This window comes from Papio anubis, chromosome 10 (genome assembly GCF_008728515.1).
Source record: "Papio anubis isolate 15944 chromosome 10, Panubis1.0, whole genome shotgun sequence".
Taxonomy (NCBI): Eukaryota; Metazoa; Chordata; class Mammalia; order Primates; family Cercopithecidae; genus Papio; species Papio anubis.
Window position 1 is genome coordinate 54,578,730 of NC_044985.1, and position 25,894 is coordinate 54,604,623.

The 25,894-nt window shown below is 40.3% G+C and overlaps 1 protein-coding gene across 2 annotated transcripts in view; it reads left to right on the forward strand.

Moving 5' to 3' along the window:
* GAD1 (glutamate decarboxylase 1) overlaps nt 1-25,324 on the forward strand; it is a 46,134-nt gene extending 20,810 nt beyond the window's left edge. For both annotated transcript variants that reach the window (XM_009182424.3, XM_003907590.4), the window contains exons 7-17: nt 7,146-7,258; nt 8,610-8,725; nt 8,810-8,889; nt 9,112-9,166; nt 10,810-10,926; nt 13,501-13,565; nt 16,924-17,002; nt 18,085-18,234; nt 21,228-21,335; nt 22,980-23,069; nt 23,885-25,324. In XM_009182424.3, coding sequence (XP_009180688.2) covers nt 7,146-7,258; nt 8,610-8,725; nt 8,810-8,889; nt 9,112-9,166; nt 10,810-10,926; nt 13,501-13,565; nt 16,924-17,002; nt 18,085-18,234; nt 21,228-21,335; nt 22,980-23,069; nt 23,885-24,058 — 1,147 coding nt within the window. In that variant the 3' untranslated portion in view covers nt 24,059-25,324. The remainder of the gene's footprint in view (nt 1-7,145; nt 7,259-8,609; nt 8,726-8,809; nt 8,890-9,111; nt 9,167-10,809; nt 10,927-13,500; nt 13,566-16,923; nt 17,003-18,084; nt 18,235-21,227; nt 21,336-22,979; nt 23,070-23,884) is intronic.
* Nucleotides 25,325-25,894: the final 570 nt, after the last annotated feature.

Here is a 25,894-nt window from a genome sequence, read left to right on the forward strand (position 1 = left end):
ATGTATTAAAAGTTCAATTCCAGTGTTGCTTTAAAAGTTTGTTGCTTTAAAAGTTCAATTCCAGTGGTTCTATTTTATTAAAGTTGCCCTGGTCATTTTTTCTCTTAAAATCTTTAGGTTTAATCATAGTTCTGATTTAATGGTAAATACTTGATAAACTATTGTTGAATTTAATAATGGAATTTAAGAAGAACATGGTCATGAGAAATAATAACTCTGACTTCCAAAATGTAGTGTTGAAATTTCATGTTAAAAGACCCATTTCTCTTAATGTGTGTATCTAAAGAGGTTATGTTTTGAGGTATGATCTTGGTTTTACCTTTTTCTACCCAAGCACATTGGTCCTTATCATTTAGATCATATTTCTTCCATAATTAAAGCAGCCATAAACCCACAAATCAATTTGATCAACCTACTGCTTAACTAAAAATTCTAAAACAAAATTCAGCCAGTACTGATACAGTATATATTCTTTTCAAAATAAGTGATTGTTTTTCTAAACGTGACATTGTTTTCATACTTGTTTGTATAGGCAAAGCCTTTCTTTGTTTCTAAGTTCTTGAAAATTTACATGAAACTGACTCTAAGGTCCTGTATGGTATGGGCACAAGTTATACCTGGGTATTCTTATAGCAGTCACCCCAAATTTTTCTCTACATACATGTGCTCTCTTTTAAGAAAATGTCAGATTACAAATCGATGGAGGGTCATCAGAGTACTGCCTTTGCTCTCAACACTACTGACAATGTTTTACCAGTATCTATACATCCAGACAATGGCACCACATTCTATTAAAGTATCCAAAGGAAAACAATAAAACAAATTATCTTATAATAATTTTAAAACAACTACATAAGAATTATATGGGTGTCCGTCACTGTGGAAATATTCAGAAAATAGCCACTCACTTTTTAAGTTCATAGAAAAGTAGATTCCAAGAAATGAATTTAGGTGAAAGGGTAGTATTGCTTAAAATGAGAAATTCCATTTGATATCAAGATAGAATGTAAATTATTGAAGTTTAAGGTATTCTGTTTTTCTTAAACTGCTCTCAGCCAGAAAACCTGAAGGGCATTTAAAATTATATAGTGACCCATGTGTATTCTAAAGCTATTTAATGCTGTGACTTAAAATACGTAACTATATTCAGAAAAGTTTCTATTAATTAAGAATTCCTGTTTTCTTGGCTAATTTAAAACAACAGTGACAAATTTTAAAGAGCAAATGTGACAAGTGAAGCCTTTGGTGCTAAAAGGCATAAAAGATTAAACTGATTGAAAAACTAAAATGATTTTCATGCTCCCTCCTTGCAAGTCATGCTTAGCTTCATGGAGTGTCCATGTTGGGTCACTGAGATTTGAAAGGGCCAAGAGGAATACAGGTCAAAGATACAGTTGCTTGGAATTTGAACAAAAAGCTCCATTTAGCAATCTTTACCGTATTGTGATTTTTGAGATAAAAATATACCAGCCAGCACAGACATCATAGTAAAGTTAATTATAATTTGAGAAAAGACATTAATGCTTAATTGTAGTATCTAGCACTAAGGAACAATTTAAATTAGGAAATATAGTTGTTTTTAACTCAACTATTTGGAAAATAAGTGAGAAAAACAGAGTAAAAAATACATATCTATTAAAATCCAAGTACCCATATTAATATAGGCCCTGAATTTACTCAGCACCTTTAAGTGTGTGTTCTGCAGGGCTCTCAGCTGCTTTTTCCATGTATATATATGTCTTCAGTCTCAAGGTAAATAAGGGACCTCCCCCCTTTCAACCACTTATGACCAGATATTCCTCAACCAGAAAAATCCCACAAATTCTCCTTCTTTGGCATGTGTTCATAAAACCGAAGTCTTTTACTCTTCTCTTAGCTCAGCTGCAAAACACTAAAATGTGTCCCAGCCATCTGAGGTCAAGGCCAATCCAACTAAATGACATGTAGTAATTGCAGCTGTACTGAATGGGAGATATTTATAAAATATGATCTGATTCCAACAGATCGATAGAGAAGGTTATTTAAAATAGCAAAATAGTTTCTGTCAGTTCTAGAGACAGGCATTGTCTAAAGAAGTAATAACTATTATCTAGAAATTGTTCTAAGCCAGTTCCCCTGGAAGATCATGAAATGTGGCAGCACTGTCAGGAGCTGAGGCAAAATTTGCTCCCTGTGACAATTCCTTCTCCGATTGGGAACAGTGTTCAAAATAAGTCTGGGAAAGAATGGCAAAAGGATCTTTCTATGGCAGTGCAGGATTTATTTAGTGATAATGCCTGGTTTTTGGTCCTGTACTCCCATTGAGTTTAGGTGACAGCTGACATAGAAAATAAGAACTATATTCCTCAGTCATAGCCTCTTTAAATGATCCAATAACCTGACTCAGGTGCAAAGTGCAAGGTGTCTGACTATTAGAATAGAAAGACCATAGGTTGGGCGCGGTGGCTCATGCCTGTAATCCCAGCACTTTGGGAGGCCGAGGTGGGTGGGTCACCTAAGGTGGGAGTTCGAGGATGGTGAAACTCTGCATTTACTAAAAACGCAAACATGAGCTGGGTGTGGTGGTGGGCGCCTGTAATCCCAGCTACTCAGGAGGCTGAGGCAGGAGAATCGCTTGAGCCTGGGAGGTAGAGGTTGCAGTGAGCTGAGACTCTGCCACTGCACTCCAGCCTGGGCAACAGAACGAGACTCCATCTCAAAAAAAAAGAAAAGAACGTCTGTGTCCATGCCTTTATACCTGCTTTTGCACATAGCTTTGCAGTATATTCTTCTTCTAAGCAACAACTCAGTGAAGATCCAAAAAAAACTTCATAAATGTGTAGTTGTCCAAGGCACCTACAGCTCTTTTCTTCCAAAACAGGGCCACCAAGCACAATTGTGCAGGTTGAGCAGGGCCTGAGTGTAAACAACAGCCTGCCCTCAAACATCTAATGGCAATGCATAATCTTAATGGCAAGATCTATCATAACCCTTTGCTACGAGGTTATGATTTCAACCATCTAGCACTTTATTTTCATAGAAAATATCCAGGAGAAATTCTCTATGGGAGTTATTCATCATTTTACACCACTGGGCAGGTCATTAGAGAGGAGCCTGCGGTAAGCAGTTCTCGTTTGTCATGGAAAAGCAGCTGTGACATACGTAGACTTGGAATTCTGATGAAACACACTAACTTGGAGATCTTAAAACAAATCACTGAATTTCTCTGAACCTCAGTTTCCTCATCAGGAAAATGGAGGATAATAGTATCCATCCTACAGAGTGGTTCTGAAGACTAAAAATGGCTCCAGTCCTAAGTGCCTAGTGTATACAAGGTACAGTGTGTGCACCTAGGAAAGGCAACCACCGCACAGTCACTGTTGCTATGTGAGACCCTCCTGACTCTTTTATTTCCGTCTCTCATCATCTGGATAGTAGAGTGTTTCCCTAAGCTCCCCTCAGCTGTGTTACCTTTTAAAGTGAAGATGTGCTACCTGCCACATCTTTAAGGAGAAGAGGTCAAGAGGAGTATCAGGATAGAGTCAGCATGGAAGATTATTTCTCTCATTAAAGAAGTTCCTCGTTTGACAGTCACTAGGGATCCAGATTTTGTGTGCCTTTCTAATCCCTATTGTAGCACATGGCTCCCATCCTCAAAGTTGCATTATGGTACAGGCTGGCTGCTGGAGCTCCAGCCACCACTCCTGTGTTCCAGAACTCAGAAAGGAGGGAGGGAGGGAGGGAAGAACGAAGGGAAGGGGAGGGGAGGGGAGAGTAGAGGAGGGGAGGGGAAGGGAGAGGAGGGTAGGGGAGGGAAGGGGCAAAAGAGACATACTCCTTTTTGATTTAAAAAAAAAAAAAACCTTCTCAGAAGTCTCATACGTTTCCATAAAGCCTCTTTAGCCAGAACTTAGTCCATGACCATACCAAAAAAGGGTAGAAAATATAGTCTTTGATCTGAGTGAACAGCAACCCCAAATAAAATTTAACAAAGCAAGGGAAAATTGATATGGCTAGCAACAAGCAGACTCTGCCACACAAGAACTACAGCTTGTTGACAGTCAATTTGCCTTCGCTCTGAGTGAACCCCTCTGGGAAGGTGAGTTGAACCCCTGAAAAAGGGCTGACTCACTTCCCGACTTGGAATATAGACATGCTCAGAATGCTCCTTTAGTGTCACTCCATAAACGCCACCATCCTACTGTTTTAAATCTTTACTTCCAATCCTATGTTCTTATGCTTCAACCCAGAGCTTCTGGCAGGTTTAGTTTCTGGTTCTGACTCTGAAATGTAATCTTGTACTTTGACTTTAGCATCTAACCAGCTTCTTCTGAATTCATATTTGACCTTTGATCTCTTGACTTCATTTGCTTTCATCAGTCACTTAGGAAAAGGGTACCCAACCAGGAGTCCAGGTTGCAAAAGAAGAATCTCCTATAGTTCTATACAAAAGGATATGCCTATCTTCATTTTTTTACCTGGAGAGAGGGACTACAGATTTCCTAGGATTCCCAAAGGGGTCTGCGATTCCAATTAGGTGAAGAACCACTGGGCATGGTGGCTCACAACTGTAATCTCAGAACTTTGGGAGGTGAAGGCGGGAGGATCACTTGAGGCCAAGAATTGAAGACCAGCCTGGGCAACATAGTGAGACCTCCATCTCTACACAAAATTAAAAAAAAAAAAATTGAAAATAAAAATTTTTAAAAACTGTTTTAGGTGAACTACAAGGCCTTCTTTAAGGCTGTGGGTGCAACTGCACAGATTGTAAACATGGCCCAGGATGGGGCGGCAGGGTCAGAAGAGGTGTCAGGAATGAAGAACATCATGACAGCCCATTTGTCAGGCCTGGCTGTGGATCAGCAGCCATGGACTGATATGCCAGCTTTCAGGAGAGAGTGTCAAGACTAAGCTCATGAGTCAGGAAAAGAGTGGAAAATTGGTCCTTTGGACTCAGGCGGGAACTATCAAACAGGATGCCGCTAAGGCCAAGAACCAGATGCTAGATTCATCCTAGTAGGTTTCCTCCCCAAGGTTGAGAATGGTGTCTTCTAATATCTTAGTTTCCTTAGTACATAGGATGTCACCTGGCGAGAGAATAGTCATTCAGTAAGTATTTGTTGAATAGAACTGAAAGAAAGTTTAGGAATCAGGTACCTGACATAGATAAGGAACCTGAAATAGATGAGATCATGATAAACTCTCTAGACTCTTCCTCCTAATCCTGAGAGTAATGGCCATGTTCCTGGTCCTTGGGGAGGCTAATTCATGCAAACCTCGGGCCTAATTAGTTTTAAATCTGAAGCATGGAGTGGGACCTATGCCTGATATTCAGTCCCATTCCCTCTCCCTTGTCCATGTGGTTCCTGCCTGGCCAACATTGACTTGACCCTAAGCCAACTTTCATCCAATCTTTGATATGGTTCTGATATTATGGTATGTGATTTCACTTGTTCCTTGCCTTACCCCAGAGAGCTTTCTTATATAGTACTGGAGATTCTAGCACATACACTGCCACCATATCTCCTCGCCATGCAAACACTTTTGTCATGTCAACATTTCCAAAAACCAGTGGAACCATTAATAACACATTTGTTCAAGAATGGTTAAAAGCCCATCATGAGTTTGCCTCTTGGTACACTTGGCAGCACAGGCTAAACCAGGAATCCTTCTCTTCTTCTTCCTTTATCAGGCCATCAGACATGAGGGAGTGTTGGTTGCTACGGTGATGGGGCTCAGAGCAGAACCAAAGCATGATTGTGACCTCCAGAGGTGATGGTAACTGCACACATGGTTTCCAAGGGTCTTCCTCCTAAATTTCCAGGGGCCTCCCAAGGAAAATGGACATATTCTTTTTGGAAATAAAATACTTCCACCAACATATCTGAGGATCCTTCAGGATCTTTTTGTCTTCTTTTACCTCCATGTGATTAATTCGACTGCTTTTTTCATCCACAATTAAAACTTAGTAGCTTCACCTGTGTCTTATGTACAACAATAGTTATCTCATCCTTACAAATAGCCTTTCCTCACATGAAGCAAGCAAGAATTCCCATTAGTCTTCAACATTAGCACTTGGCTCAAACACCCTAACCAGCGATAAAGCTTCCCTATGTCACTTAGCTGAGTCAGTCTAGGCATCTCTTTTCAGTGAGGATGATCTGAGCCCAGCCCACAGACTCTAATGCTAAAGAATGCCAAGCGAAAACAAGAAAGACAAAGAGCCTCAGAGCTTAGTAAATACCTTTTTGTTTTCTGGCTTAATTTTCTGCAGACAGACCTTCCTTGATTTTTTCTTAGGCTCCACGTTTGATCTCACGATCTTGTTTCAATGATTAGTCTACCAGACTATGCCTCTGTGTTGAATTGCTTTGAAAAGAGCATTGCTTGCTACTTTTAAATCAGTTTGTTAGAAGACAAATGTAACCTGCCAAGATATCTGATGCCCACAGCTAGCTGTGTATGCCAGTTGACTGTCTTCTTGTTATTTATAATTTGTAATTAGAAAATCATCACTTAGAATTATTCTTGACAGATATTGACTTCAGAGAATTATAGAAACATAGCTGTCCTTGAGGATTATTAGTAGAAAAACCGTGTAGATAATTATATTGAGATCTTTAAAACCTGGGTCAATATTTCCAATTATCTTCACAGTTAGCTTTCAGATGTTTACATTATTTTTAAAAGATAGACTTTGGCTCTGGCTTTATATATTCTACAAGTATGCAACTGGCAGTCAGTTTTTTTAAAAAACAAATTGTAAACCAATTTTACGTAGAACTTGGAATGCTTTTTTCAATTAACATTTGCATTGTCCTACAATCTTAGAGGTAAAAGGGACTCAGAAAAGTCATTTTCTTTCCTTCTATTCCTCTGAGTGGACCATGCCTAAGACATTTCATTCAGATTAGAATCTATTTTGTTGGTGAAGTATCACAGGGCTGGCACTTCCACCACCTCTCTCAGTAACCCAGGCTGGTTTCTGACATTTTATGATTGGCAACTTAATGCATTTCCAGGAAATGAATCGTGTTAGTGGTTTTGAACAGCATTTTTTTTTTTTTAGAACCCAACTACAAATATTAAACCAATCCTCTGTGTTCCTAAAATAAATGGTTTGACTTCTTTATTTTCTTTCATCCTTTTTCTTACCACCTTTCCAGGTTTACATATGAAATTGCACCAGTGTTTGTCCTCATGGAACAAATAACACTTAAGAAGATGAGAGAGATAGTTGGATGGTCAAGTAAAGATGGTGATGGGATATTTTCTCCTGGTAGGTTTCTCTTCTCTTCCTCTTCTCAAGGTTTGGGATTCTCAAGAATACAAAATATGAAGTAGGTTTGTAGAAGAATAATGCCTTAAAATTTTTTTGGATACTCTGACTTGCTATTTTTTTCAAGATGAAGACTAGCAAAAATGCTACATTCTGTATGAATTAACTAACAAAGCCTATGCATAAATCCATAAAAACTGACAAAGGCTGTGTCTAGATCATACTAAAGAACCACACCCCCCCCCCCCCCCCCTTTTTTTTTTTTTTTTTTTTTTGAGACAGGGTCTCACTCTGTCATCCAGGCTAGAGTGCAGTGGTGTGATCTTAGCTCACTGCAGCCTCGAACTCCTGGGCTCAAGCAATCCTCCTGCTTCAGCTTCTCAAGTAGCTGGGACTATAGGCATGTGCCACCATGCCCAGCTGTTTTAAAATTTCTTTTCTAGAAACAAGGTCTCACTATTAAACAACTCCATTGTGTCAACAGCAGTTCGATTATGCTGGGGATCAGTGAATCAAGATTATTAATTAATTGATTTATTTCAGTCAAAATAGTATATCTACTTTGAATCTCTAGCTTGAAGTAGATAAAATAAGAATTTTTAAAACACGGATAGGTATTCTGATGGTGTCAGAGACAGTGTGACTGTGTACAAGGGGAAAAGAATAAATAAGAATTGCAGTTATCTAGGTAATTCAAGCAGGCCAAAATTTGCCTAAGTTTAATTGTCAGATAATTAATGTAAAACTAACTAGTTTGTGTTGGCCAAACATACATAGTTATGTCAGTTCTCCTTGTGTCTTTATTTAGGTAAACATGAGTTTGTTCTTATTTTAATAAACTTAGAGTTCTCCTAAATGACTCAGTAACAGTTGGGCTGAAGAGAGCACCTAGGCAGGTAACCAAGAAATATCATTGTTTCTTTCTGTAGGCTCCATTACTCTTTCTTTCTCTGTCTTTCTGAACTCAGGGAACAGATTCATCTTTGTTCAGTAAATAGACTGAGCAGAAAGTAAAGCAGGAAGGATATAACTCACCTATCCCTTTGCAGCCACTGATGCAGCTACCTCTTATATTTCTGTCTAGACTTCAGGTGGAAAGGGCACTGAAGTACATGAATCACCTCCAGCCAAACTGCCTAGATAGCTTTGGTAATAAGTGTGACTACTTGTATTCCCAGGGTAAAGGGTCCAGTGGGAAGCCCCAGCAATAGGGAAGCCAGCAAAACCTATCAGGATATTATCCTTCCGCTTCCTGACCTCCCTTGTCTCTTGAGACACCAGCTCAGCGTTCGTTTTTAGAAACAGTAATGAAAGAGCCTCAACACCTCCCAATATGTCCGCTTGCTGACAGGGGGCGCCATATCCAACATGTACAGCATCATGGCTGCTCGCTACAAGTACTTCCCGGAAGTTAAGACAAAGGGCATGGCGGCTGTGCCCAAACTGGTACTCTTCACCTCAGAACACGTGAGTCGGGGATGCTTTCTCATGGATAGAGGTGTTTTTCAGGGGACTCCCCAACTTCTAACCTCGAGCCTCTGTGTGTTGCAGAGTCACTATTCCATAAAGAAAGCTGGGGCTGCACTTGGCTTTGGAACTGACAATGTGATTTTGATAAAGTGCAATGAAAGGTAGGCAGGGAAAGTGAATATTAGGTTCTTGATGTATTAAATGTGTTCATCTGTTAAATTTGTTTTATTGTGCTTAAAGACTGGCTCAGTACAGTGTGCCAAGCTGCTAATGGTCTGTTGAAAATATCCGATTAAATTGCTTTTTGCTGCTGCTAAAGTTTTTTTCATGTGCAATCTCATTGATTCTTCATTTTAATTTCCCTCCTTTTCCAATAATTATAGGGGGAAAATAATTCCAGCTGATTTTGAGGCAAAAATTCTTGAAGCCAAACAGAAGGTATGTACTCTGTGGTGCATCTAAACCCTAGTTTAAAAATACCTTCTTTCTGCTCTAGACAAAAAAGTCCTTGATAATATGAGACAATTTTCTTGTGCTTCTAAAACTCTATTCTTAGATATTTGCTTATTTCCAACTTGTAAAATAATTTGGTTTTAAAGCTGCATCTACACAATATCAGGGATTTTTTAAACAATGAAAAATTCGGTCATTAAACTATTTGTCCTGTCGTCATGGTGCCAACTGATTGGTTTGATGTTCTTCAATAAATCAACTCCCTGAGCATCATGAAGATATAGCCTAATTGAACTTTTTACTTACTACTTGTTGGGTATTATCTCATTTTAACAAATGCCATTTTAGCTTAGGATTCTGTTTAGCAAAGTGCTTCCATGCCCTGGCAGATGGCCCATGGTACTTGGCAAATCCAGCCTCAACAAACTCTATTAAACAAAAAACTCATAGAACAGATGTATCCACAAGTCAGTGCCAGGTAGCTGTCAGGCCACTTACCAACACATGGTTGTTTCGGTTACATTCTTATACCTCCTTCTCTAATTGTAGTTATTTGCTGGGGTCTTGGCACAGGAGGTGGGTCTAAGTGTTGTAAAGACTGAGCAAGGAACAGAGGTGGAGCTGAGCTTCACAAAAGCCTAAGAGGCAGGGCTGGCATAGGGGGTTACATCTGTAATCCCAGCACTTTGGGAGGCTGAGGCAGGAGTATCCCTTGAGCCTAGTAATTCAAGACCAGTCTGGGCAACATAGGGTGACCCACATCTCTACAAAAAATTTTTAAAAATAGCCAGGTGTGGTGGTCCACGCCTATAGTCCCAGCCACTCAGAAGGGTGAGGTGGGAGGATTGCTTGAGTTGGAGAGGTAGAGGCTAAAGTGAGCCCATGATCGTGCCAGTGCACTCCAGCCTAGGTGACAGAACAAGAACCTGTCTCGGGAAAAAAGAAAAGCTTAAGATTCACAGATTTCCCCAAATTTGTCTTAGATCTATTACTCTACTCCTTCATTTATTTTTTGTTTATGTCAACATTTCACCATGTCCACTGTTAGTGAGTGTATCAGCTTTCACAGTGTATAGACCTTTTTTAAACAATCAAACCCCACAATGTTTCAGTATAATTATTATATCAATACACTTAAAACAACACAACCTCTTAAAAGAATGATGCTATTCAGAACTACCTGACCATCATTCCAATATATTCAGAACTACCTGACCATCATTCCAAACACTTACTATTACTCTTTCCTGCCTTATTTTTTGCCATAGAAATTATTGTTATCAAACATATTGTATATTTTGCTTATTTAATTTAGCTTATTATCTGTCACCTGCCACTAAAATGTAAACTCCGCAATGACAGAATTCTTTATCTCTTGTGCTCACTGCAGAGTCCCTAGTATCTGTGGCAGGGCCTGGCACATAAAAGGCACTCAAAAAATATTTGTTGAATAAATGAATGAATGAGTGAATGAGCCAACAAAACACTACTAGACGTAGTATCTGGTAACACATAAGCTTTGCCAATTACTGTTAGAAATAAATGTTATACAATTCTGCTTCCTGTGGAAATCAGCAAATGAGAAAGGTTAAAAACACTAATCAGTCTGTATCTGTCTTACCTTGTAGGGATATGTTCCCTTTTATGTCAATGCAACTGCTGGCACAACTGTTTATGGAGCTTTTGATCCGATACAAGAGATTGCAGATATATGTGAGAAATACAACCTTTGGCTGCATGTAGATGTAAGTGCTATAACTCAGAGAGGCCAGTCCATGTCGGGGATAGAGGCAGCTCTTTTTTATGATTTGCCTCAAGCTTCTCTCCACGCCCCAGCCAGCCCTCTCTCCACACCACATTAGTTCCAGTTCTTGTCTGGACTCTAGCCAGCCATTCACAACTGATACACACCACAGACATGGAACATCCTCTGGGACTCATCCAGTTCCTTACTAGTCGATTGCTGTCTTCTGTGTTTCATCCTAGAATATGGTCTCATTGCCTTCCCAGGTAGCTTTGTTGGGACAAATGGCTACAAATGATTTCAGAGTGAAAAAATAGAAGATACAACATACAGAAAGTGGCCATGAATGTGAACCCTCAGCTACCTGCCTTCAGTCTAGCCATCTATGACACGTCTCTTAAAAAGAATATATCTGGCCGGGCTCTGTGGCTCATGCCCGTAATGCCAGCACTTTGGGAGGCCGAGGCGGGTGGATCACCTGAGGTCAGGAGTTTGAGACCAGCCTGGCCAACATGGTAAAACCTATCTCTACTAAAAATACAAAAATTAGCTGGGTGTGGTGGTAGGCGCCTATAATCCCAGCCACTCTGGAGGCTGAGACAGGAGAATCGTTTGAACCTGGGGACGGAGGTTGCAGTGAGCTGGAATCATGCCACATCCATCACTCCAGCCTGGGCGAAAGAGCGAAACTGTCTCAAAAGAAAAAAAAAAAAAAGAATATCTGCTACATTTCAGAAAAATAAGGCAGTATATGAAAGGCATTGTCAACTAAGAGACTTAATCCCAAATTTTCCCAGAAACACAAAAGATGCATTTTCTTTTTTTATTTATTTATTTATTATTATTATTATTATACTTTAAGTTCTAGGGTACATGTGCATAACCTGCAGGTTTGTTACATATGTATATTTGTGCCATGTTGGTGTGCTGCACCCATCAACTCGTCAGCACCCATCAACTCGTCATTTACATCAGGTATAACTCCCAATGCAATCCTTCCCCCCTCCCCCCTCCCCATGATAGGCCCCGGTGTGTGATGTTCCCCTTCCCGAGTCCAAGTGATCTCATTGTTCAGTTTCCACCTATGAGTGAGAACATGCGGTGTTTGGTTTTCTGTTCTTGTGATAGTTTGCTAAGAATGATGGTTTCCAGCTGCATCCATGTCCCTACAAAGGACACAAACTCATCCTTTTTTATGGCTGCATAGTATTCCATGGTGCATATGTGCCACATTTTCTTAATCCAGTCTGTCACTGATGGACATTTGGGTTGATTCCAAAAGCAACGGCAGCAAAAGCCAAAATTGACAAATGGGATCTAATTAAACTAAAGAGCTTCTGCACAGCAAAAGAAACTACCATCAGAGTGAACAGGCAACTTACAGAATGGGAGAAAATTTTTGCAATCTACTCATCTGACAAAGGGCTAATATCCAGAACCTACAAAGAACTCAAACAAATTTACAAGAAAAAAACAAACAACCCCATCAAAAAGTGGGCAAAGGATATGAACAGACATTTCTCAAAAGAAGACATTCATACAGCCAACAGACACATGAAAAAACGCTCGTCATCACTGGCCATCAGAGAAATGCAAATCAAAACCACAATGAGATACCGTCTCACACCAGTTAGAATGGCAATCATTAAAAAGTCAGGAAACAACAGGTGCTGGAGAGGATGTGGAGAAATAGGAACACTTTTACACTGTTGGTGGGATTGTAAACTAGTTCAACCATTATGGAAAACAGTATGGCAATTCTTCAAAGATCTAGAACTAGATGTACCATATGACCCAGCCATCCCATTACTGGGTATATACCCAAAGGATTATAAATCATGCTGCTATAAAGACACATGCACACGTATGTTTATTGTGGCACTATTCACAATAGCAAAAGATGCATTTTCACATGTGTGACTGGGTGTATTTTTTTTTTCTTTCTCTGCACATTTTCTTAGGGATTTAACTTCACACAATTGGCTAGTAAGATAATCTGCCTTGCCACTGAACTAATGACTAACAAAGGCTGTGTATCATGTGGCATCCCAATTATTCAGTAAACATGCATCATGGTACCCACAAAAATGTCTTCTTGTTATATAAGCTGTTGTGAGACCTCCAAGCCCAGCAGGAACTGCTGCTTTTTGAGTTTTTCAGGAGCTGTTAGAATTCTACTCCGGGAAGAACCAGACAGCAGGCCTCAGTTTTTTGGGCAGCTTCCAGAGCCACCCGGAGGGGGATTCACTGTGTTGGCTTTCCACAGCACATTGGGCTATTAGGCCATTGGACCTTTGGGTCTTGGCAGAACAGGCACCTCAGGCTTCTCAGGCTCAGACCTCACCTAGCTGTATCACTTGTGCAGCTACACTCCAGAGGAACTTTGAAAAAGAAATGACAAGCAATGAAGAATCACAACTGACTGAACAATCAGTGTGGGCTGAACTTTTTAGAGAAACTTATGTTTTTCACCTTGTACTTTCTTGCTCATGTTTTACTAGAAGTGAAAAATGACTAGTTTTAGATTCTTAAATGTCACTGCTCCCCTCTTCCTCTCCTTTCTCTGTCCCCACAGGCTGCCTGGGGAGGTGGGCTGCTCATGTCCAGGAAGCACCGCCATAAACTCAATGGCATAGAAAGGTATGGGCCAGAACTCGCCAGGCCTCCTTCCACCCAGCACATCAAACAGACATGCTCTGATGTCAGCCTGCGCTGCCTTGCCCTGATCCCCTGCATCGTATTTCGGTCTAAATTCACTTTAGTTCAGCAGGCATTTGTTGAGCATTTATTGGATGATTTATTTTCCAGTCAAAGGAGTCCTGAAGGAATTCACAATTTAGAAAGAGAGAAAGACACGCCAGGTGTGGTGGCTCACGCCTGTAATCCCAACACTTTAGGAGGCTGAAGTGAGAGGATTGTTTAAGCCCAAGAGTTCGAGACCAGCCTGGGCAACATAGTGAGACCCTGTCTCTAATAACAATCAATCAATCAATCAATCAGAAAGACAAGTAAACAAGTCGTTAGAACACAATGTGATAAGTGTAACAGGAGGCAATTGCAGGTACACAGGTAGGAGAAGAGAGAGACTAACCAGTGAGGGGAATTGGAGGCCATCAGAGTTTGCCAAGGGCACAGGAAGGGCCACTGGTTCACTTTCCTCTTCTTCCTCATTAAGCTTACTTCCAGAAAGGGCAGGACACTCAGCTCCTAACTTATTTTCTTTTTTAACTGTTCAAATTCAGTGGATGTTCTAGGCCAAATATGATTTTGACCTGACTCCTAAGTGTTGATCCATAACAAAGTCACAATGATTCATTGATTCATTCCGCATATATTTACTGAGCACCCATCATGAGCCAGGTAGGGGTGGATGTGAATATTCAGTTACCTGTCTTCCAGCCACCTATGGTGCTTTTCTAATAAAAATGCATATCTGATAAATGCAGAAAAATAAGGCAGTATATGAAAGGTGTTATCAACTAAGAGATTTGCCCTCCTGAAGTTTACATTCCAGTAGGCTAGATGTTCATAACAAATAATTAATCTGTCTCATAGTAAAGAAAAATAAAACAGGGTTAGGTAACAGTGAGTGACAAGGCATGCTGTCTCAGACAGGGTAGTCAGAGGCCTTTCTGAGGAGGTAACATATCAGCAGTTACTGCGATAAAGGGAGACAGGAAACAAGGATATGTGGAAGAGTATTCTAGGCAGTACGAGTGGCAAGTGCAAAGGCCCTGAGGCAGGACTGTTCTTGGCAAGTGGGAGGATCATCAAAGAGGCCAGTGGGGCTGGAGCAAGGTGTGAGAGGTAGAAGCAGACTAAGGAGGGAGAGGCGAACATGGAGCAGGCAGGGAGAGCACGCCCAGGGCTCCTCCCACAGCCAGGACTCTGGCTTTTGTTACCTCTACTGTGCCTCCCCAAACTTTTGTCTCAGTTTTGAAAGACCATTGTCAACATGGGTGAGACCAGCTCTGTCAAGTGGACAACCTCGTAACTCAGAGGATAATGTAAAAAATTTGGGCCAGGTGTAGTACCCTGTAATCCCCGCACTTTGGTAGGCCAAGGAGGGCAGATCACTTGAGGTCAGGAGTTCAGGACCAGCCTGGCCAACATGGTGAAATCCTGTCTCTACTAAAAATACAAAAATTAGTAGGTGTGGTGGTACACACCTGTAATTCTAGCTACGCAGGAAGCTGAGGCTGGGAAATCACTAGAACCTGGGAGACAGAGGTTTCAGTGAACAGAGATCATGCCACTGCACTCCAGCCTGGGCGACAGAACGAGACTCTGTCTCAAAAAAAGAAAAAAAAAAACTCTGGATGAGCCAGGCCAACTTAACTTTAGATTTCTCAGACAATTTTAATTTTCTGTCTTTGAGTCTAGGAAAACTTAAAACATTTCACACTAGACTTTTTCTTTTCTAACATTTTAAATCACATACGTCTTCTAAAGGAAATTGAATTCATATTATGTCTTATTACTTTCCTTTTGTAGCAGCAAAGAATCACTTACTTCAGACCTTTAGGATATGCAGAAAACCATTTAAGACATTTTATGAGACCTAAATATAATTTTTTAACAACTTGGTAAATGATAGCAATGAGAAATTTGATTAAATTCACTACCATTTAAATATGACCTCACACTGATGCTTTTTAGTGAGCTAAGCACTTAGTTAACTTTCCTTAGAATTTTTCACAGGTCTCTTTCACAAAGGTTTTATTATACACTGAAGGGAAAAGATCTTCAGACCTTCCTCTCTTTGCCTTGAAACACAATGCACATATGCACTAAATTATTTTGTTAGGTCCTTTAACTAAAGGACCTAAGCAGGATGAAGAGGTTGAAAGTTCACGGCAAGGGTTTAGCTCTAGGGAGAGCAGAGGCAGGATGATTCTGAGCCAATTGCTCTATCTAGGGGAAAAGATCCTTCACAGGTATTAAAATGCAGCACCTAGCTATGGGCCAGGCCTTTGAGAAGGAGTCTGCAAACCAATCAAGCAAGTTACCCATGTTTTAATCATCATACATTAGACTTAGTTGTTTCTGTAATGCCCTAGCTAGTGTGCTCCTTAACCATCTAATTATGTCTGACAGAATGATGCAGTTGCTAGGAGACCATGCTTGTTAAGCTATCATTGCAGCCCAAACTGGCAAAATCACTCTCATTTAGCATTTAAATAATGCTGCTAGGCAGTCAGAGTCTAGACTAGTCCAGTCGAGCCTTGCTTTTAGGTACCACTCTTGATACTGCCCGGTAAGTGGGTAGGTCAGCATCACCAGCCTATAAATGAGAAAGGCAGAAAGAAGCCACTGTGTCTCCTAGAGAGAAGCAGTATAGTGGATGGTTATGAACAATGGCTGTGCAGTTAGAGGCCTTGGACTTGAATCCTGGCTCCAACACTTCCCAACTCTGTGACTTTGGGTAATATATTTAACCTTTCTGCATGTTAGCTTCCCCATCTAAAATATATATAATAACTGTACCTACATTATAGGGTTGTGGTGAGAATTATGTGTGCCAGGCACTCTTATAAGCATTTTACATTTTTTAAGTTATTTTGTCCTTTATTCAATTCTGTGAGGTACACACTTCCCATTTAACAGAAACTGAGGCACATAAGAGTTATATAATGTGCCCAAGCTAACAAATGTCAGAGCCAGGACTCAGACTTAGACAGTTTGGCTCCAAAGCCTGAGTTATTAACCATGATACCATATTGATGTAATACCTGAAAGCTCTCAAAACAATAAGACATATAAGTTATTCATAAATGTTAGCTATTGTTAATAGCAGTTACCTCTAAGATGCAGTCCGCAATGTAATGCTTCGAGACTGCCTGCAAAACATTTGTTTACTACTTGATTAGTCAATTCAGGAGGATAGGCATGAATAATATTTACTGACTTGAATTGGGATGGGTGGTGTTTTCCTCAAGAGAACAGTTGCCTCCTTCTGACTCCTGCACCTTCTTGAAGTCTCATGTGCTTCTTTCAGGGCCAACTCAGTCACCTGGAACCCTCACAAGATGATGGGTGTGCTGTTGCAGTGCTCTGCCATTCTCGTCAAAGAAAAGGTCTGTACTCCCTCCAAAACTATGCTGGAGCCCATACATTCTTTAGAAAGCACGAAAAGAGACACACGTGGGGTCTCTTTGCAGTACTTGTTGGCTGACTCACGAGATTGGCAGCCCCATTGAGAGACTGCTGCTGCTGTCCTTTCCTGCCCTTGCAGCTAACCTGGTTTCTTCTCTTGGCTCTTGCTGGCTACTGCACTTCTTCCTTGATCAGTACTCAGGGTCTGTCAGCAACTGAACCTTTAAGGGAATTATTTAATTGAGTATTCCTTCATATTTGTACAAAAAAAGTGAGAGCAGTTAGGTGAGGCATCCAATCAGTTTTGTCCTCAGTGAGGACTAAAAGCACTCACTGGAGCATACTCGGAGTTCTTAGCATGAATGTGTGGTCCCAAGAACTGAAATAAATGAGACAGAACAACAACTACAAATACCAACTTAGGGCCACAAGGAATGTTGCCCCAAAAGCTGCTGTAAATGGTTGAGCCTCATATTCCCTTCTTCACATGCCTAATAATAGGGCCCTGCCCTCCAAGGCATTGTTGCTCCCGTAAAACTTCTGCACACAGAAGAATTCCAAAAAGTCTGCCTCCAGCCTGTAGGAGCCAGAATCTGCACAGCCTCTTTAGTCCACTCATACGCGGAATCCATGTTCATGTCATAGCAGGTCCTGGAAAGGTTGGAAGACTTTTGCCAGAGTGCTTTTGGAGAGAAAAATTCTTCACAGCATGAAACTATCCCACCCACTGAGGAAGTTTCTATCTCTAACCCTGGCCCCCGAATGCCATAGCACTTCCCAATCTTGAAACAATCCCAGACATCCACACACATTTCCCCTTAGAAGGATGGCATCTGAGATGGAAAAATCACTTTCTAATCAGAGACTCAGAGAAAAAGGGATGGCAAGTTTTCCAAGAGTGATTTTAGAAAAGGTCATCAGAACAAGCGTAAGGCCTCATAAAGACATCAGAAGAAAGATTGCATATGTCCCCAAGCCTCTCCTTCCAAGCCAGCCTGGTTTTAAAGCCACCCACATCTCTGATCTATAAATGCAGATGCACCCATCTTGATTTGCATGATAGGGTATACTCCAAGGATGCAACCAGATGTGTGCAGGATACCTCTTCCAACCAGACAAGCAGTATGATGTCTCCTATGACACCGGGGACAAGGCAATTCAGTGTGGCCGCCACGTGGATATCTTCAAGTTCTGGCTGATGTGGAAAGCAAAGGTATGAAGGGAATAATTCAGAAAATAGAGCAGAAACGTAATTTGCAGAGACTGGCTGGCAAAAGAGGGGCAAAGATATATCACAGATAATTCACTACATGTGGAATCAATATCTAGATAATTGAATTAACTGTGTTTTCTTTGTGAATGAAATTATTCCTTATGTGAAATTCTCTCTCCTTTCGTTCAGTCTCCTCAATTTGAACTATTATGAAGTCTTCTTAGAACAACTAAAACTTATGCCAAGATAAGGATTTCCACAGCAATCCTTGGGGATGATGGAATTATTTAGTGCAGGCATAGAGAAAGAGATTAAAAAAATAAAATTACTGCATTATTCTGAGTAGAACCTTGAATTCTTTCTTTCTTTTTTCTTTTTTTTTTTTTTTTTTTGAGACAGAGTCTCGCTCTCACCCAGGCTGGAGTGCAGTGGTGTGATCTTGGTTCACTGCAAGCTCCGCCTCCCGGGTTCACGCCATTCTCCTTCCTCAGCCTCCCGAGTAGCTGGGACTACAGGCGCCAGCCACCACGACCGGTTAATTTTTTTAAAAAATATTTTTAGTAGAGATGGGGTTTCACCGTGTTAGCCAGGATGGTCTCGATCTCCTGACCTCATGATCTACCCGCCTCGGCCTCCCAAAGTGTTGGGATTACAGGCGTGAGCCACCACGCCCGACCCCTTGAAGTCTTTTATGAGGCTTCTCATCATGGGATATGTACGACAGTTTTAACTTCTGCTTCAATAATACCTTTCCTATTGTTTGTACTTAATACGCTATTCTGGAAAATGTATACGTTATTGTGAAAAATCCTACTGTTAGATGGTAGCATGCTGTGTCTGCATTCATCAACCTTTTGGGTTTCATTTCTGTACCTAAGGAAAAAAGCTAACTATTGGAATTTCTCCCAAAATATGAGTGAGGGCGAGGATTACCATTTGACTATTTGTTTCAAAAGTATTTGTACGCAATCAAGTAAAAGAAATTTTGATTTCATAGTTTTATATTACATACCTTGTTTTTGTTTATTGTAAATTAATTTTAATAATTTCTATGTTTAAGATTGAATCTAACTAACACTCAAACAACAAGATTTTCCAGCAAAATTTCTAGTCAAATATTTCTTCTGTAGGAAAAATTTGGTAGATTATTAGTTTTTCCTTGGTAAGTCATTTTGTCTTTTTTTTTTTGAGACAGAGTTTTGTTCTTGTTGCCCAGGCTAGAGTTCAGAGGCACGATCTCTGCTCCCTGCAGCCTCCATCTCCCAGATTCAAGCAATTCTCCTGCCTCAGCCTTCCAAGTAGCTGAGATTACAGTCATGCGCCACCATGCCTGGCTAATTTTATATTTTTACTAGAGACAGGGCTTCACCATGTTGGCCAGGCTAGACTTGAACTCCTGACCTCAAGTGATCCACCTGCCTCGGCCTCCCAAAGTGCTGGGATTATAGGCGTGAGCCACCACACCCAGCTCTGTTTTGACTTAATATAGAAATAGTCTGAATTTGATTTCTATTACAAAGTAATCATAGGAATTGTAAACATATAAATAGCCATAGGCTGAGCACGGTGGCTCATGCACGTAATCCCAGCACTTTGGGAGGCGAAGGCAGGCAAAGATCATTTGAGCTCAGGAGTTCAAGACCCATCTGGACAACAAAGTGAGACCCCATCTCTACAAAAAATACAAAAGTTAGTCAGGTGTGATGGTGCATGCCTGTGGTCCCAGCTACTTAGGAGGCTGAGGTGGGAGGATCACTTGAGCCCAGGAGGCAGAGATTGCAGTAAGCCGAGATCATGTCACTGCACTCCAGCCTGGGCAACAGAGTGAGACCCCATCTCAAAAAAAAAAAAAAAAAAAAAACCAAACCAAAAAAAAAAAACCATAAATAGCAACAACAAAAAAAGGAGTCCTGTCATTTTGAAATATAATGATCACATAGCCTGTTTCAGTAATTTGTGTCTTCTTTTTCATTTCTAACAATAACCTCTTGAACCATCTGCTGGAGGTTTTTTCCATAGTGATTGGTTGCTGAAATGGGACCCTGGTGCAGGCTTCATTCCTAAGTGGACTGACTAGGGTGTACGGTCAGCAGTGACACTACCTGGAGAGGCTGATGCTTTGTCAGTGCTGGACTTCGCTCAGGCCCATTAGCAATCCACAGCCAGCCTTGTGCATCTGCTCTCCTTGTTAACACCGACCCACTCAACAACCCTCATACTGCTGTTATTAATCAGCTGTGCTGGCTTTTGAAACTCATGCTCAATCAGTTTGTCAATAGTTGTAACTATTGCAATCTCGGGGCATATACTGAGACCAATGGCTTCCCCATCTGCCTGCCTGCCTGTCACCTAAAAGGTATAACACTGTTATGTGGAAGGTAGCCTGCCTGACAGGGCATGGGACATGTTTCACAAGGACTTACTGCTGGGGAAGATGAGTTCTACAGCAGTATCTTTTGAAGTTTCTATGCTGAAGAACCAGTTTTTTTTTTTTTTTTTCACCTATCATGGACCAGTACCCTAAAGATGAATTGTTAGAAAAAATGAAGTTTAAAAACATACAAGGAACAAGTCACTATTTTTTATTAGAGTCAATAGACAAAATCCCTTTGTCCAATTGCTATAAAAGTTTCCTGTGCTTAATCTCAATTTCTACACTCATTTGATTGTAGATCGTTTACAGTTGTGGAGTGGCCTCAGTTCATAGATGACACTTTGAGTAGCACCATCCTAAAGCAAACCAGAATCAGGCATAGGTCCAGTTGAGAATAACTACCCAAAGACCGGAGTGCCTTTCAAAGAGGAAGTGGGCACACATTATTTATTCCATGCACATCTGTGAAAAAGCTGTACATATTTGATTAGATTGTTCTTCCTAACCATCTCCAAAAATACTTTTTTGTATATTTCCCATAGACAAGGACGGCCTAGCCTTCTCAAATGCTCATCACAGGGAAACGCAACCACAAACATGACTTTTCTCTTTAAAACAGGGCACAGTGGGATTTGAAAACCAGATCAACAAATGCCTGGAACTGGCTGAATACCTCTATGCCAAGATTAAAAACAGAGAAGAATTTGAGATGGTTTTCGATGGTGAGGTAGGTAGTCATCCTGGACCAGGTACACAGTATTTCCAGAAAAGGTATTGAGGGAAGCTCCTGAAGCTGGATTTTCCCATATTGTCAGAAACTGCTTCAAAATTTTTATTCTTATACACTCTTAATTCCTCTCTTTAATTCCTACCTGTCTGTGAACTTTTCTTCTGGTAGCACTGGGATGACTTTTTCCTTTATGTCGTTTAAAACTGTGTTGTTCTTGGCCAGCTTTGGGCATACAAGAGGTCTTTCCTTGACAGGTCTGAATCCTTCATCATTCTTGAGTTTGTTTTGTGTTGAACCTTTATGACAAAGTGTTTTTCAGGCTGGGCATGGTGGCTCACACCTGTAATCCCAGCATTTTGGGAGGCCAAGGCAGGAAGATTGCTTGAGTCCAGGAGTTCAAGACCAGCCTGGGCAACATAGCAAGACCCTGTCTCTATAAGAAAAAAATATATAACTTAGAAATTTTAAAAAATGATAAAGTGGTTTTCATTTCCAAGAAGCTTATAGGGTGGGTATATTCTTACCTCCCAAGACTTGTTCTAAAATGAGGTTCTACTTAACATAGATTCATAAGGAGGAGAGCAAGATAAAATTGTCTCTGCCCTGAGTTCATGTGCATACTGCACACAGTAAAGTATCTGTCAGAGTTTACTGAGTATCCACTATGTGCCAGGCCTCCTGCTAGGACCTAGATTCTAGAGTATTGAACAAAACAGATACTTTCTTTGACCCAATGGAGCTCACACTTGAATAAAGAAAGATGGAATAGGAGCCAGTGTTGAATAAAAGAAAATCCACTTATAAGCCAGTATAATATAACACTGCCTACAGTCAACATTATTCTATTTATCAGGCAACCTAAACTACTAGGAACACATGTGAATCACCAAATGAACAAAAAAGAGCCCCGGGCAGTTTAAAATCAATGACACTGCTCTGATCATTTACATACTACTTTAAACACTCTTAATAGCAGATTAAAAACAACAAATGTGATATCTCAAATCAATTAGAGACAGGCACAGTAATGGCAAACAGCAACTAGGAAGAAAACTTTAAAACTATAGCAAGAAGACACAGAACTCAAAAAGCACGGAATCTTTACAGGAGGGACACTAAACAGTTTGAGGCATCTCAGCAGGCCTTACCTTATGCTGTAGAACCAGTCTTTTGGGTTTTTTTTTAGGAGCAATTCTATTAATTGATATAACCAGTCTTAATGTTTATTATGATAGTCCTGATTCATCAAGAAAAGATTCAGTATCAATATAATAAACTAAATAAAATATTCAGCATCCATAAACTATGTTTCAAGTATCTTCTATATGACAAGATGGACAGATGGATACCTTTTTTAAAAAATTGCCCAAATGTAATTATTTGTAACATTTTAATGTTTAAAGTTGGTAACCTTAGTTACCTAGAAAATTGGTTGTAGGGAACAGCTCTCTTGCCAGATATGATTGGATAAATGAGGCATTGTTCTCCCTAGTGTGGAAGTAACACTGCCTTTGAGATGAACATTCAACCTCTTTCTTTGGTCTAAGAGACTTTCACCAAGGATGTATATTGGTTTGGGAACAGTTTTCTCTCAAGTTATCATAATTTTCTTTGTTTGTTTGTCTGTTAAAATCTCTGCAGCCTGAGCACACAAACGTCTGTTTTTGGTATATTCCACAAAGCCTCAGGGGTGTGCCAGACAGCCCTCAACGACGGGAAAAGCTACACAAGGTATAGACATGCTTTTTGTTTCATCTAATCCTCTGCAATTTCTCTGGCTGGTCAGGACATCCTCATTCCAATGTGCCTTTCTAGTGGGGGAAATATAAAAAATAAAGCCTTGGCATGGGTTTCTAGTAATGGGGTGGTGGAGAGCCATCTTGTTTTATTCCTCTTGAGCCTGCATCACCCCCTTACTGTGGTTACCACAGGAACTTTTAAAGGATGCATCTTGTCTCCTTGTCCTTGGTTGATGTTCTTCATTAAAGGAGCCCTACGCAGGATAAGGAAATAATGTGCATATTCCTAGGGACATTCTAGATTAAACTGTGTCTGTTACAATAACCTTTTAAGTTCAAGCAAACTGTAATGCTGATTCATTCTAGCTGTTTTCTATATCCAGTTTATATCTTATCCAGGGTTCTTAAGATTATATTTAATTTATATAACATTTAATCCATCCAACCATTTAACAAATATTTGTTAAACACAATCTATGTGCCAGGTAGTATCCTGGGCTCTGAGTTATGCAAAACCCTGAATTTGTGGTGTTGTCTATAAGATTTTTTTGGTTTTGTCTTCATTTTTTATTTTACTATCATTGTTCCATGACTGACTTTCAAAATTCAGTTGCACGGTACTTTCTGAGGGAACCCGTGACCAGGTAGTCATTTGATATTAGCCCCCAAAGATTCCCGGATATGAAATATTTCTTTGCTTTTATGTCATTGTAAACACAAATAGTAAAATGCAAGTTGGGTCCAATTGTTAAAAAGAAAGGGTATTAATATCAATCTTGAGTTTTGTTTTGTGTTTTCCATCACAAGGTGGCTCCAAAAATCAAAGCCCTGATGATGGAGTCAGGCACGACCATGGTTGGCTACCAGCCCCAGGGGGACAAGGCCAACTTCTTCCGGATGGTCATCTCTAACCCAGCCGCTACCCAGTCTGACATTGACTTCCTCATTGAGGAGATAGAAAGACTGGGCCAGGATCTGTAATCACCCTTCGCAGAACATGAGTTTCTGGGAATGCCTTTTCCCTCTGGCACTCCAGAACAAACCTCTTTATGTTGCTGAAACACATAGGCCATTTCATTGAGGGAAAACATAATATCTTGAAGAATATTGTTAAAACATTACTTAAAGCTTGTTTGTTTAGTTAGCAGGAAATAGTGTTCTTTTTTAAAAAGTTGCACATTAGGAACAGAGTATATATGTACAGTTATACATACCTCTCTCTATATATACATGTATAGTGAGTGTGGCTTAGTAATAGACCACAGCATGTTTCCCGCTCCAAGAGAATTCACCTTACCTTCAGCAGTTACCGAGGAGCTAAACATGCTGCCAACCAGCTTGTCCAATAACTCCAGGAAAGCTGTTTTTCAAAACGCCATGTCCTAGGGGCCAAGGGAAATGCTGTTGGTGAGAATCGACCTCACTGTCAGCGTTTCTCCACCTGAAGTGCTGATGGATGAGAAAAACCACCACCAGATGACAAGTCACACCCTCCCCATTAGCATTCTGTTAAGGGAAAATAGTAGCAGAGTCATTGTTGTACTATGGCTGTATTTTTAGGCATTAATTTGTGTAGATTGTGTAAATTACTGTTGTCTGACCTTGGTGGCGGGAGGGGGAGATTATGTGTCATGATTTCAATGATTGTTTAATTGTAGGTCAATGAAATATTTGCTTATTTATATTCAGAGATGTACCATGTTAAAGAGGTGTCTTGTATTTTCTTCCCATTTGTAATGTATCTTATTTATATATTAATGAAGTAAGTTCTGAAAACGTTTATGGTATTTTCGTGCATTTGTGAGCCAAAGAGAAAAGATTAAAATTAGTGAGACTTGTATTTATATTAGAGTGCCCTTAAAATAATGATTTAAGCATTTTACTGTCTGTAAAAGAATTCTAAGATTGTACATAGAGTCATATATATGGAAATCCTGTTACTTAAATAGCATCTGCTCTTCTCTTACCCTCTCTGTCTGGCTGTACGTCTGGTGTTCTCAATGCTTTTCTAGTAATTGTTGGATAATAACTAGATCTCCTGTAATTTTGTAGTAGCTGATGACCAATCTCTGTGACTCGCTTAGCTGAAACCTAAGGCAACATTTCCGAAGACCTTCTGAAGATCTCAGATAAAGTGACCAGGCTCACAACTGTTTTTGAAGAAGGGCAATTCACACTGTGCGTTTTAGAGTATGCAAGAAGAACATAAATAAATAAAAATATTCTCCATGGAGAATTTGAACAAAATTTTCTTCTAGTTTGTGTTTCATACAGAGATGTTTCTAATTATAGTTCCTTGGGTTGCCCATAGCCCATTTGCTTTCTATTGGCTGACTTTAGGTGATGCTCAGTACCCTGATTAAGCTGAAGGAGACTCGATCCACTGTCACAGGCTCTGAAGCTCCTCATCTATAAAATCATTATGGTGGTGCACACCTGTAATCCTAGCACTTTGGGAGGCTGAGGCAGGCAGATCACTTGAGCTCAGGAGTTCGAGACCAGCCTGCACAACATGGCGAAACCCTGTCTCTGCAAAAAATATAAAAATTAGCCGGCTGTGGTGAGGCACACCTGCAGTCCCAGCTACTTGGGAGCCTGAGGTGCAAGGATCACTTGAGCCTGGGAGATCAAGGCTGCAGTGAGCTGAAATTGTGCCACTGCACTCCAGCCTGGGTGACAGAGTGAGACCCTGTCTCAATCAATCAATAAAATCATTATGATTATAATTAATTCAATGTGCAGTTCAAGCCTTGAGCAAGAAAAGCCATCCCTGTTTCTCCTTTTCCTACTTGCATCTTGGAATTACATTCATTCAGT